Here is an 18,956-nt window from a genome sequence, read left to right on the forward strand (position 1 = left end):
TCTGACGACTGGTTTGGAGCAGAGGCTGACAAAGAGAATTCCTCTTCAAGGTGGCAGGACCATCTTGCCCGCCATGCTTGCTTCACGGTGAGCGCCTGCTGCCTTCTTGTTTCAGCTCCTGACAGCTGATGGGAACCCCTCCCATGCCCTCTGGAGAAGGGAAGGCTTCTGTAGCGTCTCCGTTGCCATCGGCAGCAGCAGGCCAGAAGGACCCTACGCAAAGGCTGCTCAGCCAGCAGTGGGAAAAAGAAGGTTCTTCTCCTTCCAGCAAGGCAGTTGCTCTGGCCACAACCCCTCCCTGGTCCTCCCTCCCTCCACTCCAAGCTCCTCTGAAGCCTGCCTTGGGACCCAGTTCAGATTTTGATCCCTGCGGGCTCCACGTGCCTCCTGACCAAAGGCCATTTTGTTTATTGCCATACTTAAACGGAAGTGTTGGATCCGAGATCTGGGGGGGGGGGGTGCTTTGTCTTTTCCATTCGCTTGATATGTAAACATCGAGACTCTTGGAGGTGTCCAGGTGAGGAGTGGGGTTTGGGTGTTGCGAGGCCTTCAGATCCAGGCTTTCACTGCCGCTGAAGAGTAAGACTCCCCAGCTGCAGGAGTTGTGGCCGCCTGCTGTGGGTCTTTCTCCGGGGGCCTTTTCCTCAGTGCCCCAGGCCGGCTAGGGGAAGGCTGGAGTCAACCCCGTGTTACAGGCCCGGTTGTCTTTGCTGGGAAGCCGTCGGTCGTTGAAAGGGTGCATGTTGATGACGGCGTCGGTCTTTACCATGATGGGGGGCTGGGATTTGTGCTTCGTGCGCTGCTGGCAGGTGAGCGACAGCCGGATCTCCTCAGCCATGGCACTGCAGAAGGACCGCTGGAAGCAGAAGGGCCAGAGGGAGACACGCGTTAGAGCCAGGGGTTGGGCCGCGCAGGGGCAGGCTGAAAGGCCAGGACTCTGAAAGGCCAACCTGCAGGGCATCGCCTGAGGGGGCCAAGGGGGTGCACCAGAGCCAGAAGGACCAGTCAGGACACTGGAGGCCCTTGCTTTTCTCCACTCACCCCGAGGGGCTGCGTGTGGTTCTGGGCACCATACTTCCAGAAGGCTATTGGTGGATCAGAAGAGAGCCAGAGGAGGGCAACTAAGGCGATATGGGGACCTGCCTTCTGAGGACAGTCTGGTGAAAATGGAGGGGAGACATAATATCTGTGTTCAGATATGTAAAAGGTGGCGTAGGGGAGACAGTCAGAAACTCTCTTCCCTTCCCATAGAAACCAGGATCAGAAATAAAGGGGATAAGTTGCAGCTACCTAGATTTTGTTCAAATATAAGGAAGAAATTCCTGATGGTCTCATCTGTACCACAGTGGAACAGTCTATCTATGGAGACTGTGGAGTCTCCATCTCCTTGTCTAAGGGGCTGGACAGCCATCTCTGGCAGATGGATTAAATGGTTTTCCTGCGCACTGCAGAAGGCTGGACTAGATGATGCTTGTGGTCCCTTTCAGCTACACAATTCTGTGATTCTGTGAATTTAAGTCTCTAGTTCTTCTGATTGCTTCTAAGAAAATGCAATAATAATGCACGCATGGAACACTTTCATATTTTGAAAGCTAATTATTTAGAATATTTGTACTCCACACTTTAACATTTGATTATAACAGAGAGTTTAGCCAGTATTATTATCCTGTAATAAAAGTGTTTTTTTAGGCAAAGAGAGATATTCTTAAGCTAATGTCAAGTCATATCTAAAAGGGGATCACTCTGATGCTCAGAAATATTCAGCAATATCAGACAGAATCTGCCTGAGACTTCTGGAAAAAGACTTTCTGCCACAAGACATTTCTTGTTACATAAACCCAAACTTACTGACACTTTGCCCCATCCCCGAAGTATTGTGCTTTGCGGGGGATGTTTTCCAGTAGGAACCAGCGAGCTAAACCCGTTGTTTTGTGTCAGGGTATTGAGAGATGAAGCAGAAATTAGCCCATCAGAAGCATGTTAGTTCACACTAGCATACCTAGTGTTGTCCCCAAGTATCCTTCCCTGGGTCAGTGTTTGTTCTCCCCCCACCCTGAACAGAATCACCAGTTCAGCAGGTGGCAGAGAGAGCCGATCCCCCCGGGAAAGCATTTCTGGAGCTCCTCCAGGTTCCCTGCTTTGGATTTCTGCCTCCCTGTTAGTAACAGCAGCAGAGATCGCATCACTGCTTCCCCACTGCAAAGGGAGCAGGTAAGGAGAGATTTCAAGCTGGTCCCTGGGAAGCTGCCGCTCCTTCTCAGAGATCCTTTCTGGGGCCAAGAAGGACAACCTTCTCTACATCAGTGTAAAAAAAAGGATGAGAGTCAGACCCATGCTATGGAATTAATATGCGCACTGGCTCTGGGTTAACGAAACCATGATGTTTAAGGCACCTCTTCCCTTGGGATGATCCATCTAAGAAGAAAGAGGAAGAAGGACGCCGATACCTGCTCCCGCTCTGCTGTCTTGCGCAGCTTGTAGATGAACTCCACAGTGGCTACAAAGACCGAGAGGATGAGGCCGGCAGCCAGGACGATGAAGAGTCCGCCAATGTTCTGAATGCCCAGCGCACTGGCTTCCCTGCTCTCTTCTTCTGGGCAGCCGTTGCTTCGCCACCACTTCTCCTTCATGGCGTGCAGCTTTGCCTCCTCCTGAAGCTGGAGGATTGCGATGGTGATCTTATCTCTGTATGGCGAACCTAAAAGAGAACGAGGCAGAGGAGGGAGCGTTGCATGATACCCAGGGGAGAAAGCTAAAAGGAAGGTCACTCTACATGAAACGCATGGAAGAATTTTCAGTCAGATCAGCTGATTCATGCAAACCTGGGTAAGCAGTGCCCTTTTGTGTACATTCCTATTGGCTGGATTTTCAGCCAGGCATAGCTGATACAGCCATAAGGTGCAGAAACTTGTTGCACTGATATTTTTCACTGTCTGAAAGGAATCATTGCATGTTGCTGGTGCTGGGTAAGCCCAGCTTGAGAAAGGCAGTTTCAGAGGTGGTTCTACAGAGTGTAGGAGTCTACTATTTTTTTTAACCCAAGGGGTGTTTGATTGCTCCAGTAGACATGTGGGATGATCAGGGCTTATCCCTAGATTGGCTCAAGGCAAGCTTTGCAGTCTGCCTTGATAGCAGCCTGTTTGGCTTAAGCCATGGTCTACAGAACCAAAATTCCTGCAGCTTCTCTCCAGGATTAGAGACTGAACTGTTACACTGAGCTCTCCTTCCAGAAAACACACCTGGACTGACGCACTAACCACCAGCACATGCTTTTAGCTACTGCCCCACTTCCCGCCCTGCACCATCTTGCTCTCCTCTGGACCCTGGTGCTCTCACCCATGGGAGTGCCAATCCCGTAGCCCTTGGAATCAATTAGCCCCCCAATCTGGGTCAGGTTGCAGTTTCGTTGGGTGATGTACTCAATGGTGGTGGATTCCATCAGCAGGGCATAGTCCGAAGTCAGGGCACGCTGGATCCCTTCTTCATTGTTCTTCACCAGAGCGGAGGACTTGCTGCTCATGAAGGCCCACATTTTTTCAAAAGTGGAGATCTTGGATTTCTGAAAGGGCAGACCCATGGAAAACAAAAGAACAAGAAGGGTGTCTTTTTATGCCAAGGCAAGAGGGATAAGGTAGACTTCATCCAAAATGCATTGCGGGCTGCCTCCTTCTCAGACATCCATCTCAAATGTCACACAGGGAGGAGCTTTGGGCATAAAGTGTGCCAGCCAATAAAAAGGCTGTCAGGCGAAAACACCCTTCCTCTTTGGCGGCATCTTCTACATTACACAGAGGAGTCTTGCACAGGCTACATCCTACATGCCCCCTCCCACACGCACATGGATGTTGTGTGTCTTTACTGCTTCTGGCTATGGATGATATCCCATGAAAATTGCGAATGATAAGAGTTTGAGGAGGTGGAATCAAAGAACTCATCCAGCACTCAAAAACCTTTTTGCCAGGACAGTTCAGGCAGGCAAGTGAGCACATAACATGATGGCCTGTTCCTTGGCTGAACTGGCAACCTGGAACTGAGGCAGAGAAGCTCTGAACAGCAGGGAGCCATCGTGATCCTTCCCATGTTTCTGAGCTTGCAGGTGCTGGAGGAGAGGCGCCAGACTGCATGGTTCCTTCTGTTCTCTTAAAGCCCATGTGGACAGCCTTCAGCTCTCAGGGGTCCCCTTTGGAGCCCACTGGTCACTTAGCCTCCCATCCCCAGCTCTGCTGAATTTTTTTCAGGGCCCGGGGGGGGGGGGGCTTTTGAGAAAGAAACCACCTAGCATACAGAGATGCAGTGCTAAGAGCTGGTGGGAACGTGCTACACTGGGGTGAAGAAGATCCAGTTCCCAAACCCGTTGCTTGCCAAGGCACAAAAGGTGCTACTTATTTCAGGTCTAAGGAAACTTAAATAAAAGACATAAAATCTCTACAGAATACTTGTTTGTGGCCTGCTAAAGTCTCCCAACCCATCACCAGCTGGGAGAAAACCAAGGAAGAATTGGGCATATTCTGCATACTGAAAAGGGGTCTGCTTCTGACTAACCTACGGAGGCCAGAAGGTGCGGTGGTGCTCATGAATTGCTTCTGGAAAGGCTTCTGGTTGCCACCAATCCTGCAGGAAAGTTTTCTGCCCTGGGAGAGGGAGGCTTATCTCATGTAAGGGCAACTCTTCCAAACCCCTCTCACTTCAGTGTCAACCCCCTGGGTTTAAATGCAGAGGGTGTCTACTTCTAAGTGGTGAGCTGGGTGGGTTTTGTTCCTTTCGCTGCTATAAAACTGAGGACTTGTAGGTGCCTATTCAGTCCCAGGAAGTTTTCACAGGAAGTGTGAAGTAAGGAAAGGAGTATCATTAACATTAGAAAGTGGCGCAGGTGTAAGAATTGTGGTATATTTCTTTTTCAAAAGTAAAACTGGACAGATACAGATCTCTCAACTATGATCAATTGATTGAAGAACGCTGTCAATTCCAGTTGTTTCTAAAACAAAAGCATATAAACAAGAGAAGTATTTGGCTGTGCTTGTAATAACCCTCAACTATGGTGGTCATACCTGGGGTTCAGGCAGTCCCATCCTCCAATAGTTGTGAAGAAGCATCTGGTTCTATTGTCTGTTTATTGCTTCAGGCAAAGCAGGATGAATTGCACTTAGTTTTAACTACTATATTTTAGGACATCCAGTATCAAATCATGATTTATTACAGTGGCTGGGTTGGAGTGAACAACAATTAGCAATCAAGACTGAGTATTGGCAGTGACATCAAAAATAATCTAGCCCATCCCCATGCTGAGGCAAAAACCTGGTCTGGCTATCCAGTCTCTGCTAAAATTACCTAGCAGAGAGTCTATCATCTTTGGAGGAAGCCAACTCCACTTTTAAAGAGCTCACCTGCCTGGCAGTCTCACCTTGAACCCTGCTGCATTACAACAGAGAACCAGTTTGATTCATCATCCATGGGGCAGTCTTTCCAATATTCCAAAATGGCGATCCTAGTATCTCCTAATTGTCTTTTCACTGGGTTAAATGTACCAAGGTCCTTCAACCTTTTCTCAGGAGACTTCATCTTGAGGCCTGCACCCTTTTCTGCTTTTCACTCCCCTTCTGAACCTGCAGATGCTCCATAAATCTAAGCTGATGGAGCAACCAACTAAGCTTAGCAGAAAACAAAGTAGATCCTTCTGATCTTCTCAAAGTCAAAATCAAAGAGAGAAAAAAAGGATATAGGCTTTTGGACAGAGTAATAAGCTATGGCTGAAAGTTTCCTGCCTTTGAAAATGTAAATGTTTACAAATGTTTCTATGATCTTGAATGTTATAAATTGGTACTATAAATTGTACTTTGACAATCTTTTTAATAAACAAGCAGAATAGGAGTACCTCAGGAAAGGAGCAAATAAAGAAACACCTCAAAGGTGCATACATTCAAATTCTGGACTTTCCCTAGTCAGTGGCACAGCCAATTGCTCAGTCGGAGGACTCTTCCACCCTTCAGCTCCACCTGGGAGGATGGGTGATGGGCAAGAGCAGGACACTCTCCTCTTTCCAAAGCTGCCATCAAGAATGCTTGGAGAAGGAGGCCTTCTTCTTCTTCTTCTTCTTCTTCTTCTTCTTCTTCTTCTTCTTCTTCTTCTTCTTCTTCTTCTTCTTCTTCTTCTTCTTCTTCTTCTTCTTCTCCTTCTCCTTCTCCTTCTCCTTCTCCTTCTCCTTCTCCTTCTCCTTCTCCTCCTCCTCCTCCTCCCTCCCTCCCTCCCTCCCTCCCTCCCTTCCTTAGTGGGGGAAAAAGAAAGAGGAGAGGAAGGAGCTCCATTGCCCATTCTCTTCTTACTTGGTTCAGTCACTGGGCCTGGAGGTCAGGAGGTATGGCTGAGCCTGTACCTGTGATGGAATGGACTCATGAAGGCCAGGCTCAGGGAGATAAGCGTGTTCTTAGCCCCCAACAGGAGTGTGGGAAGTTCAAGAAGATGAGGCTGGCACCTCCCTAAGGAATTCACGGTGTTGTGGCTGGCTGGCTGGCTTGGGAACTTGGGTTCAGTCTGGGGAGATTCTGTCTTGAGGTGTAAGCTAATAAACGCAATAGAACTGTATTTGCATTCTCTCGTGGAGTTCTTTGGGCTGAACCTGACAGTACCTTGCTTATGCTGATTTGTGGTTGATGAGCCTGCTTTCACCCCAGCTGTTCTTTCTATGTGTGTTGCTGTACTTAGTTTTTTTTTTAGTTATGCTGTTTTTTTTTACAATTATTGTTAGCTGCCCAGTGTCATGAATTTGAGATGGCTGGCCATATAAAATGAATGAATGAATGAAATAATTTTCTCTCTCTCTTCCAGGTCTAGGGCCTGTGAGAATGTCTACAAATATTGCTTGGAACAATCGTTCTAATAAGAAACAAATTATATCTCATGGGAAACAGTGCTTTAATTCTACTATTTTCAACTTAAGCTCTTATTTATTTGTTTGATGTGTAGCCTACCACAATTACACAGAGTATTTGTCTCTGGCCTTTAGCCTCCAAAAGGATTGATTTCACAGCAAATTTTGAGGGCACCTACAAAAATAGACTTATACCTTCCATGCCAAACTAGCTATTTGTGTGTGTGTTTGTGTGTGTGTGTGTATCTGCAAATGTTTGTGTGTGTGTGTATTCACATGTATGTATACATACAGACACACATGTGTGTCATAAAAGCAGTATGTTTTCACTCATTGCCATAAAAATCACCAGGATCCAAGAGAAGGCATTCTCCAATTAGCACAGAACTTCAATTATATGAAAACTTACTGCGATCTTACCTTGCATGGGAGAAGATGTTATATATATATATATATATATATATATATATATATATATATCTCCATATTAATTATGAAATGTCCACTGTAATTGGTAGCAATTAGAAGCCCACATTAATACAGTAGGCGCTTAACAATATCAGATTCTGAAGTAAATCAGGTATCTGGCATGTATTGAATGAAGCGCCACACAGCATTTTAAAAACAGCCAAACAAAAGATTTATTGAGACACTCCCTCCTTTGTTACAACATGACTGGGTGTTATAATCCTTCTCTACCCTCAAGCAAGTGAACAGCAGTTTAAATGAGTTCTGTCCAAATTAATAGTGTCTTGCAATTGCGGCCATTTAAGCTGTCACATTTGGGATCCACTTTCCTTTGGTAACAAGGAAAATCCTCTTGTGCAGCTTGCCACGAAAGCCTGTCGCAAAGGAAGGACCCGGCTGTTTCCGCACCCGCGATTCCCAGCCATTGCCCTGACTATGAAAAGCCCCTGCCACCACGGTGGCAGAGGACTCTGCATGAGGATCGATGTGATTCATGGGGAAATGCCCTCCACCCCTCAGAGACATATTTGCAGTGAGAAGCCAAAAATACTGCAAAAGAATGGATGGTGAAGTTGGTTTAGCCAGCATTTTAAACAAACCAAGTTTATTTGCCCTTCCTGTCCAGATGAGTTATTTTTTGGAACCCCTGCTGCTCCAACCTCTGCTGGATGGAGGGGATGAAAGGGATTCCTGGAACTGCTGCCGATTGAGAGAGAGAGAGAGAGAGAGAGAGAGAGAGAGAGAGAGAGAGAGAAGTCAAGACACCCGCAGGGGCAACAGGAGTCAACGGCACCTAAATTCCTCGCTCGCAGCTCAAAAACACCATACAAAATGGGGTCTCTTGGGGAAAGTTGCGCAGAGGGGTATGGATTTCTCAGAAAGTTATCTGTATCTATAAATGTGATTTAAGCAAATTGGAGACGGGGATACAAATTGGAGCTATTAGGCTTACAAGACAGCCTGCATGAAAATGGCTCAGGCTGAATGCAGCTGGGTTGGTTCATACTCATTCCAGTCACACCCTCCGATCATGGAGTGAGAACTTCACAGTGCTGGGTTACAGCGGGAACCCCCCTCCCCCCAATTAGCATTGGCATTGCCCACAGGAGTCACTGTTCTGGAAGTTGGGAGGACAAATATTCTGTAAAGACAGTTAAGAGTGGAGGAGGAGATGGTTGGTGAGAGAGGGGGCTGCTGATTGTGCAAAGATCACAAAATGAATTGTGGATTGCTACCAGAAGTCATCCCGCCTTACTTATTTCGGCCATGTCATGCAATCAAACTCACTGGAAAAGGCAGTTATGCTTGGAATGGTCAGCGTAAAAGGAAATGAGGCCGCCAAAAACCAGGGTTGCTAGAGACCATCAAAGCCGACACCCACCAGAGCATAAAACAACTGAAAGAAGCCATACAAGATCAGAACATGTGGAGAGAGCTGGTCCACAGAATCGCTGAGAATCCGACACTATTGAATGGAGAGCATCATCATCATCACCAGGATCTGCGATCTGGCAGACTGGAAGCCTCAGAAAGGGGGGGGGGAGCCTGAGGGAGAAGATGCCCTGCCCTTTCCCCCAACCCCCTCCTAGCTTTGCTATGCAGAGTCCATTAGGAGGGGTGAGGGCTACTTGGGCAGAGAAAGGAGGAGCTATAAAGCAGCTGTTGGAGCCCACCAGATGCTGGCACAAAAGGAGGCCAGCCAAGATGTTCCCTCATTCACCCAGAGGAGAGTTTCCACTGAGGCTGTGAAGAGAAGGATGAAGAGAGAGAGACCAGCCTCAGACCCAGATGCTTGAAAGAAGAAGCAAAGCCAATCACTCTGGGGAAAGAGGGCCGAGGATGGGAAGACAGAAAGGATAGTAAAAGTAATAAAATTCTAAGAACTAAGTTGTGAAGCAGTAAAAGAATCCAGAAAGTGTTAATAGAAATAATTAGTAAGGAGTGAGAACAGGAGAGATGAAATGAAGTTCTTAGTGTTCAAGACAAGAAAGAAGTTGATACATACAGAAAAAGATTCAACTGAAGTCAGAAGACAGAAAAAGAACAAACACTTAAAATGAAACGATATTAAGGAATAAGGTTTAAAATGACACAATAGATCACCACAGTCTTTGGATGAGAACACTGAGATGTAATAGAGCCTGATCTCAGCCGGTTTCATCAACCTCTCTCTCTCTCTCTCTCTCTCTCTCTCTCTCTCTCTCTCTCTCTCTCACACACACACACACACACACACACACAACCCTTGAGGGCTGGCAAAGGACAATGCTGCATCTAATGGGAGGATGGCAGCAAGTCAGCAGGTGAGACATCTGAGATGGGGGAAGTGGGATCCCAACCAAGACCACACTTAGATAAATAGAGGTGAGCCAAGGCAGTGCAGAGCAAAGCAAAGCAGAGCAAAGCAGAGCAAAGCAGAGCAAAGCAAGGCTGGGACTGCAAGCGTTTCATGAAATCAGCCAACCAATCGACCAACTAGAGAGACAGGACTGGCTTTCCCTCCTTGATATTTATTCCTTTTCAATATTTATAGGCTGTCTCTTCTAGAGAAAATCCACCCAAGGCAGGGATCAATGTTATCATAAAATGATATGAAAATAAAATCTTCCCTTTGGCTATGAAAATCAAGTAATCCCTTTAGTACTGAGGCAGCCTTGGCCGTGCTTGTAGATGACCTGTGGCAGAGCCGGGGTGGCAGTGGGGCATCCATCCTTGCACTCCTCGATCTCTCCGCAGCTGTTGATACGGTAAGGAAAATACATCTTTGGGTGAAGGAAGGAAGTTTTTAGAGGCTCACATAAATGGGATCGCCATAATAAAACTGAAATATAAAGGAATGTGCAGCACCCTTGAAGCTGCTGGTTGTAAAGAATTTATCCAACTGGTGTGAACTGGGCTGGTTGTAAAAAGGCTCATCTTAAAGCCTTCTCATGTTTTATTAAGGCAACCCCATTTATCTGAGGCCTCTAAAAACTTCCTTCCTTCCTTCACCCAAAGATATATTTTCCTCACAATATCATCAACCATAGTGTCCTTCTGAGCTGGCTGTATGGGTTGGGGATTGGGGGCACTGTATTATGTGGTTCTCTTCCTTCCTCTGGGGCCAGTTCTAGTAGGTGTTGGCTGGTGGGGAGAGCCTGTCCCCTAGGCCCCTCCTGTGTGGGGTGCTCCAGGGTTCTACTCTCTCTCCCCTCCTTTTCAACATCTACAAGAAACTGCTAGGTAAGGTCTTCTGATGGTTTGGGATTCAGTGTCATCAGTATGATGATGATACCCAATTATTTCTTCCGACCCCAGGCCAGCCAAGTGAGGTTGTCAAGGTTTTGTCCCAGTGCCTGGAGGCTATGTGGGTTTGGATGGGGAGGAACCCTCTCTGACTCAGTCCTACCAAGACTGAGTGGCTGTGGGTCTTTGGACCACCCAGATCCGGGGATATCCCAACTTTTACCTTGGTTGGGATAGCATTTCCCCCTTCAAGGATGGTGCACAATCTGGAGGTCTTTCCTGGACTCACAGCTCCTGCTCAAAGAGCAGGTGTCAGCTGTGGCTGGGAAGGCCTTTGCACAACACGTCTGGTGTGCCAGCTGTGCCCTTTCCTAGATCGGGGGTCCCTTCAGACAGTCACTTACACCCTAGATGCCTTGCAGCTTGACTACTGAAATAATCTCTACATGGGGCTGCCTTTGAAAATCACCCAGGTGCTTCAGCTGGTCCAGAATACAGTGGCACAGGCAGTGATGGGCATGCCTCAATATGCCTATGCTTCACCAGCTGCACTAGTTGCCAGTTTGCTTCTGGGTGCAATTCAAGGTGCTGGTTGCTACCTATAAAACCCTACATGACACAAGGCCTGGTACTTCAGGCACCGCCTGTCTCCCATAACATTTGCCCAGCTGATTCAATCCTGCAGGAATGGCACGCTCCAGGCTCCTTTGATTAAACAATGCCATCCATCAGGATCCCAAAAACGTGCCTTCTCTGTAGCAGCACCTGCCGTCTGGAACAAGGTTCTCCCCAAGATCCGGATAGCCCCCCTCTGCTGTTGTTCAGAAGAGCCATGAAGACCTGGCTCTTCACGCAGACTTCCTCTTTATTTTTTGTTTTATTGATTTTATTGCAATTTCTTTGATTGTGGTGAGCTGCCCAGAGTCGTTGAAAGTCAGGTGGCATATAAGTTTTAAAAATTATTGTTATGGTTGGTTACCCAGTCAGCCAGAAGTTTAGTCTGGATTTGGCATTTTTATCCACTTATCAAGTCCTGGGATAGGCAGATGTTAAAGGTATTGTTGCAGGATATAAGCTGTTCCAAGGAAAGCTGCCTTTTGCAATTGACTGATTATTATTATTGTTGTTATTATTAATATTATTATTATCTAGTGAAGCCATCCACATTTGCTTAGGACTGGGCAGGATGATGCATTCTGACTAGAGAACCCCAATGAGCCGCTGTGCTCTGTGTCAACTGATTCTTCAGCTTCAGTAGCTGTTTCGTGCTTTTCCTCATCAGACCTTTGCCTCTCAGCTGACTTCCTCCTTGAGCTGGATGAGTGGAGCACTTGTCCAAGGACTAATAGATGGCCACAGCATTGATTATCCTTAGAAAGCATGGCTGTGCAACTTGTTCTCTCTGGCAGAAGTGCCCTATTGCAAAATTCCAAAGACACCCCTGGGTTCCCTCCCTTAACACTACCTCCAAACCCCAATACCCCACAAAGAAGCTGAAGATCTGGACTGTACCCACTCTAGTGAGATCATAGCACCATCACTTACTCCCCCCCCCAGTTGCCTTTGGAGGCAATTGCATTAATTTGGGGGGGGGGGGGGAGTTTCAAAACCTGTCACCAGGAGAAACATTAAGGAAAAGCCATAGAGGTCCAGGAATGGTGGATCAGGAGAAGCTCCATGCACACACCCACAAAAACAGGAGTGGACTCTTGGTGAGGGTTCTCCTTCAATAACAGGGTGCTTCAAGCACATTCATGGGACAGGTTGGAAGAACTGGTCCAGAGCACCTCCATTTTATCCTTCTGAATTTTTAAAATTCAAAGTAACTCTTTTGCTTATATTTTCTGATGGGAATGAAGTTCAGCAAGAAAGTCAATCCCACGAATTTTACAATTCTGAACAGTTACTAAACACCTGGACAAAAATTTCTCTCCTCATTTGCACGTCCATAGAGAGAAGACAATTTTGTAGCTTCTAGGAATCCATTATTTTCCCCAAATTAAATGTCTGTGTTTGTTCACAAAATATTTAGTTTGAGAACAAAAATTGGGCGACCAACTCCAAGTATTTGCTATGGAAAACATATCTGATATTGCTCTCTGTGCATCTCTAGAGAGAATTAGGTTAACAGAGGCACCATTGAATTCAGGCGCAAGAGCTGTGCCCGCATAGCCCAGGGAGACAGGTCAGGAGATTGGATTCAAATCCTTGCTTAGCCTTGAGGGTGCTGTTTTGAGGCTAAATGATGAAGTAAACATGCCAAACCCATTTTGCTTTTCTCCTTTAAAAACTCTGCCTTTTCTAACTTGCCATCTGGAGAGGGAGCTGGGCCCTTGCTTGCTTTTGCAACCATTTCAAAGTAGCTGGACTCCCCCTCCCATGAAGCCCCTTCCAATTTAATGGGCAAAGACATTTTGAAAATAGGGATAATCCCTTGCCAGGAGCAGAGGCCACCTCTTTGTCACGCCTGCAGAGTTTTAGGCCTGAACAACCATTGCATCTGGCAGCATCTAAGCGCTTCTGGGGGGAGAAAGCAGACAGAGGTCTGCACCTCGCAATTTCCTGAGTGGGTGATTCCCCACGTCAGGGGTCCCTGCACCAGCAACCCACTTTTCAGCAAGGGGCTTACTGCGCTCTAACAGGCCTTGCTTACATTTCTTGATGAGACTCCTGCAGGTCTGTTTGCAGCTGCTCTGTGTTTAAGCACCTGTTCTGCTGCTCTCACATTTCATTTCACCCAGCCCTTGTCAGACCATCACAAGCCCCAGGGCTAACCTCATGCCCTTAAAAATACAGCAAAGCAGAGAATTCCAGGGGAATAATGGCAGATTAAAGACGGCTCTGTTTTTGCGGAGCTGATGGTTGCAGTGGTTAAGAGGAGGCGATGAAGGATCTGGCTTTTCAGAACCTTTTCCGGACAAAGGAGATGATTGGATCACCCACAAGTACTCCTTACAGAGGCTCCCTATGAAGAGATAGCAAATTAGCGATCTCCAGTGGGTTAAGCATTCTGGGAGTCGTGGGAAACATCGACTTAAATCTTCTTTCTTCAAGGATAGAAGGAAATTCTCCTGGTAAGCAGCAACTTGTCTTTCAGAGGGTTTTTTAATTCCAAATAAACTGTTAATAGGTAGTTTCCTTTGTCAATTAAAAGAGGAAGTGTATGCAAATCTAATGTCCTTTTGAGACAAAGATTTAAGCCATGGCTTGGAGCCCTCAAAAGGACATTAGATTTGCATACACTTCCTCTTTTAATTGACAAAGGAAACTACCTATTAACAGTTTATTTGGAATTAAAAAACCCTCTGAAAGACAAGTTGCTGCTTACCAGGAGAATTTCCTTCTATCCTTGAAGAAAGAAGATTTAAGTAAGTTTAAAGATTAATAAGGAAAAAAAAAACCTTTAATTTTTGAAACAACAAAAGGGAGTTTAGAAACTTGACCGTGGACAGTTAAGAAGCCATATGGATTTGAAAGAGTAGTTTTTATAGACTGTTTTAAATTTTATAAAAATACAGCTGCAGATTTTGGAATTAACTGTAAGAAACCTTAATGTGGGAAACTTCTGACTCTGAAAAGAAATGAAAGATAAGACTGGGCTTTGAAGGTTAACTAGAGGGAACCAGAGAACAATTAAAGAAGATACTTAGTAACATAATGAAGGAACATAATCTTACTATAGAAAAATTTAAGTCAGTTTGGGAACAATGTGTTCAGGACTTATTTTTAAAACTTTTTGATACTCCTAAAGTGGAGTAATAGAGGTTATAGAAGAAGAAAAGATTTTATTGGATAAAACAGAGGCTGAGGATGATTTGAATCAGGATCTTAAAATGGACTTTAAAAAACTGTCAGACTATAAAAGAGACATGGAAGACACGGAAAAAGATGTTGTGGATTTGAAAAGGGACTTAAAATATTTGACTATAAGAGTGTCATGGAGAAAGAAGTTGCATGAGACCTACAAGTTATGCTAGATGATGTAAACCGCCCAGAGTCGCTTTTTAACAAGATGGGTGGTGATAAATTTGATATATAAATAAAATTTTAAAAAAACAGTTAAAGAGGATATTCATATTATAAATCAGAAGAGTGACTCTGAGAGCCATCTTATTTTGGATCCACAGAAGGAAAGTATGAAAACAGACAGGGAGAAAATGACAAGAGTGGAGTCCTTGGGGTTCTCTGACCTTGGTTATTTTCTTGCAGAAGTTTCGTTACCTGGCTAGTAACATCTTCAGTGCAAGAGATTATTATGTGGGACTTTATTTGAAGAATCGACCGAAGATCAAGCCTCTTAAAAAGAAGAAAAAGGAATTCAAAGTGGACTTATTTGATCAGGGTTAAATTATATAAGTTGTGATTCTGGGTTGTTACTATTGGAATCTTTTATTATGACTAGGATTGTATGATGAAGATTTGAAGTTTTTTTCATATGGGGATAAACTTTCTGTGTTCTATTTGTTAGACAAAATAATAGGTTTGAAGGTAAAAGGGACCTATTTGATTTAGTCTCAGATATATATGTTACTATTGTTGATATTTTTATGCCTATGGGGAAAAAAATCTTTTATGTTCTACTTATTAGAGAAAGTTATAGTTAAAAGCATAATGGATTTATTTGTGTAAGGTTAAAATATATGGGTTATTATTACTGGTACTCTTACTGCTTTTGCTATGTAAGATGAATTGATGATTTTTTAAATAATTTGGCTATTATTAAGGGATAACAAATGGGAGGAAGAGGGTTTTTTGTAATAATAGAGAAGGTCTTAAGTTACTGTAAATGTTTACACTTATTTGGAGGGAGAAGGAAGTCACCTTTTATATGTCTTCTTCTTTCTCTTTTTCTCTCTTTTTTCTTTTTTGTTTGTATATCTTTTCTAGTTCTCTGTTAACTAGCCTTTATCTATGTAAACTTTTAATAAAAATATTATTTTAAAAACATATAGCAAAGCAAAGAAATCGCTGTATAAAATGTTCCTTGCCCGTCAATCATGGCCAGGAAAACTAGACACCATTGAGTTAGGCAGGACCCATTGCTACGTTACTGCTCATTTCGCCCTTAGGGAGATCATAGATTAGGAGATTGGAAATGATCCTGGGCTATGCCAGGGTCTTCCTTGGCATTCACAGCCATCGGTTCCCTTGATACCAAGTTCCAGTGCACCCTGCCCTTCCTTGGGCCTTAGGGGCAAATAGCCAGTTGTTTTATCCCAGTCCAAATGTACTTTGCAGACAAGGACCTGCAGCAAAATATTTGATTTAGCAACTGAAATCCCACCCTGATGCCCCCTCAGGTGACACCCTCCAACCTCCTCCTTTCAGCCAAGAGCAAGTATGCCCAGACTTGGGTGAGGTTCTCAACCACTGGCACCCTCTTCCCAAGCTCACTTGCAAGTCTCACCAACTGCCAGGCTTCCCTGCCTACTTCTCTGAGCAAATTACTCTCTGCTTAGAGGGCGCTGATGGGGCCCTTGAAAAGCTATGGGGCGGGAGGCTTAACGGTGAGGCAGTGACCGCTCCACCTATGCATAGCTCTGCCTCTCCCACCCATCCCTTTTTGATAGACAACAGAGGAGAGGGCCAAGAGGCAAGAGAGGAACCAGCCACCTCATCTGGAGGTCTGCATGGGCACAGAGGTGCTCTGCTTGTGTGACAAATGCTCCAGGGCCACTGAGGATACCTCACATCTGTCTTGGAGGCTGGAGGGAAATGGTTCAAATCTCACCTTGAAGAAGGTCATTGTGGCTCCATCTTTGACTGCTCCATATTCTATTTTGGTCTGCTTGGCCAAATCATCTGCTGAGTCAATGGGGGACTCCATCCTCTCCACCGTCAAGAAGGCAGCTAAATTTGCCGTGTAGGAAGAGATGATGATGAGGGTGAAAAACCACCAGATCCCCCCAATGATCCGAGTGGACAGAGCTTTGGGCATCAGCTCAGAACCTGGAAAAAAAGAGGGAGAAGGAGAGGGAAGCAGTCACAGGCTGGACAGCCCCCCCAGCCCACGATTCAGCCCTGAGCTGTACCCAATTACACTGTGTCAAGCAGAGACACGAACCAGAACGATGTCCAAGAAAACAGTCATGATGTTCCCTCTCTTTCCTTGTGCTGCTGGCAGAAATTCCCACCCCATTACTGCTGACCTTGGGCACAGCCAGTAATTTATGGGGAGCTTCAAATCAGAGTAATTAACTAAGCAGCTTTTATGTGATTTGAATAGCAAGCCATTTGTGAACTTTTATGTCTCTTTTGTTCAGCCATTTAAAATAAAAAGGCACTCCTTTTATGTGGATTGTTTTTCAAAAGGGCTCACTCTGAGGGCAATCTTCAAACATACAGGCTTTTTTAAAAAAAAATCCAAACCTGTGGGAAAGAAATTATCAGGGCTGTAAATAGCAGCCAAGGGTAGGAAAACACCATTAAAAAAAATGTCTGACAGGCCTACAGTGACTTTGTCCAAAGAGAGAAGGACATCCAGGGATGATTTTGCCTTTCTTCTCCTGATGCCAGCTGGAACCAGGTTTAAAAGGGGGTCCAGTGGAGGAAAGCCCATCCCCCAGAGGACTGAACACTGGGAGACTGAAAAGGATATGGCTTCAAAGACATTGAAGCCATATCCCCAAGCTACGCTTCAGCACTGAGAAGTGATAGTAATTGTGTGGGGAGGAGTGCCCAGATAGGGAGTCTGAAGACTTCGGGGACCCTGGCCCTCGCTGTTAACCGGTCTGCTCCCTCCAAGGAGCCTCCTTTCTGTACTGGCTGGCTAGATACGCAGTGAACCCTCGGAGGCCACAGGGCCGGCCATTCCCGAAGCCCAGAATTCATAGGACCCTAGACGTGGAAGAAGCCCTTGAGGCCACCCAGTCCAACCCCCTGCATGGTGCAGGAATCCGAGGGAAAGCTTCCCAGGGAGCGAAGAGGAGCCTAGAGCCTTTCTGAGACAAAAGTTCCAGCTATCCTTAATGTCAGGGAGCTTTTCTAAGATCAGAAAATGTAATAAAAGGAAACTAATCAAATACTTGGGCTGCAACCATATTAATATTAAGTGCTGGAGAAGGACGGACGGACGGACATTTGGAGCTTCATTGTCTTTCTGCTTTCAGAATTGGATGAGTGCAACCATTTTCTTTGCTCCTGAAAGCTAGGCATAATCTGATCCTAAGAGCATCTGCCATGAATTACAGCATTCGGCCTCCTGCCTTCATTGTTGTCTTGGAAAGACCTTGTAAGCTGATCCCAGGAAACCTACCTCAACCTCCATTTCCAGACTGACTTCTAACCACAGGTCTTAGGGCTGTGACATCTGGCTTAGCCTTTGTTCTCTTCTGGAAAGAGCCCTTGAGGCCATTGGGTAACCTCTTGCCGGATGCAGAGTTCTTGAGAACTCAAACACTTGCATTCTTTCTGTGCCATTTTTTAAGGATCAATACGGTTTTATATTTTCTTTCTCAGTGACCCTCAGAATAGATCTCTCACTACATAGTTACAGCATGGATTAATATTCAGAAAGAAAGGAAGAAAATACCTAAAATATTTCTGAAGGGGCAGCTCCCTATGGAAGCCAAAATAGGTTCTGATCAGTGGCGTTCATGGGACTGGGGCAAAAAAGTCAACACGAACACGATCAAAGCCCCACTCTTTTTGCATATGCGTCAATGTCACATGTGCAAGCAAAGGGGTGGGGTTTCTAGTGTGCTGCCTCAACTGCCACCTTGACTTTTTTACCCTCCCCACATGGACACTGCTAGCTCTGGTCCAAGGCCTCCATGCATTTCTTGGGTCTTCGTTCTTCATTCATGAACTAAAATGTACCCAGAGCAAATGGTGAGGAATTCCTGTTAGGCCTTTAGAGAAAGCGAACACAGGAGAAATTTGCTGCCTGCTAGAATTCTTCTCACCTCTGAACATTTGTGGGTTCCACTGGTTTAGCTAATGCCATTCAGATCTGAGGGAGCCCCTGGGTTCCCACTGCTCCTTGGCAGGAAGGGCTGGTGCGCAACCCAGAAGGGTTCCAAGGGACGAGGGAACCTTGGTTCCCAGGACTGACTGGGCTGGGTAAATCTGTCAGAGGACAAAGAGATCTCGCCTCTGCTCCAAAAGTCCTACCCAGTGGAGGACAGAGAGAAGCTGATCTTGACAAGCTCTTCAGGGACTGCACAGAGACACACCCCTCTCCCCATTTCAGAAGCAATGTCTTTGCTTGTCATTGTGTGATGACAGCAACTCTCTGGTGCTCCGCTGCTGCTTGTAAGAATGAAGGAGAGAAGACGCAATATTACATCTCTGCTCCAAAGGCTTTTTTCCCCTAACAACATTCATCTTGCACCTGTCAATGAAGAAACATGCAACATGCACATATAGGCATGCAACAAACAAAAGTGTGTTTGATTAG

The 18,956-nt window shown here is 45.5% G+C and overlaps 1 protein-coding gene across 1 annotated transcript in view; it reads right to left on the minus strand.

The window, feature by feature from the left end:
- Window positions 1-418: 418 nt before the first annotated feature.
- GRIK3 (glutamate ionotropic receptor kainate type subunit 3) overlaps window positions 419-18,956 on the minus strand; it is a 264,817-nt gene continuing 246,279 nt past the window's right edge. The window contains exons 13-16 of the mRNA XM_088154122.1: window positions 16,290-16,507; window positions 3,337-3,559; window positions 2,448-2,698; window positions 419-856 (exon numbers count right to left, since the gene is read on the minus strand). Of these exons, the coding sequence (XP_088010248.1) occupies window positions 662-856; window positions 2,448-2,698; window positions 3,337-3,559; window positions 16,290-16,507 (887 nt within the window). The 3' untranslated portion in view covers window positions 419-661. The remainder of the gene's footprint in view (window positions 857-2,447; window positions 2,699-3,336; window positions 3,560-16,289; window positions 16,508-18,956) is intronic.

The sequence above is a fragment of the Python bivittatus genome, unplaced genomic scaffold (genome assembly GCF_059951505.1).
Source record: "Python bivittatus isolate LINGU-HERP-01145 unplaced genomic scaffold, Pbiv_v1 ctg000040_np1212, whole genome shotgun sequence".
Lineage (NCBI taxonomy): Eukaryota > Metazoa > Chordata > Lepidosauria > Squamata > Pythonidae > Python > Python bivittatus.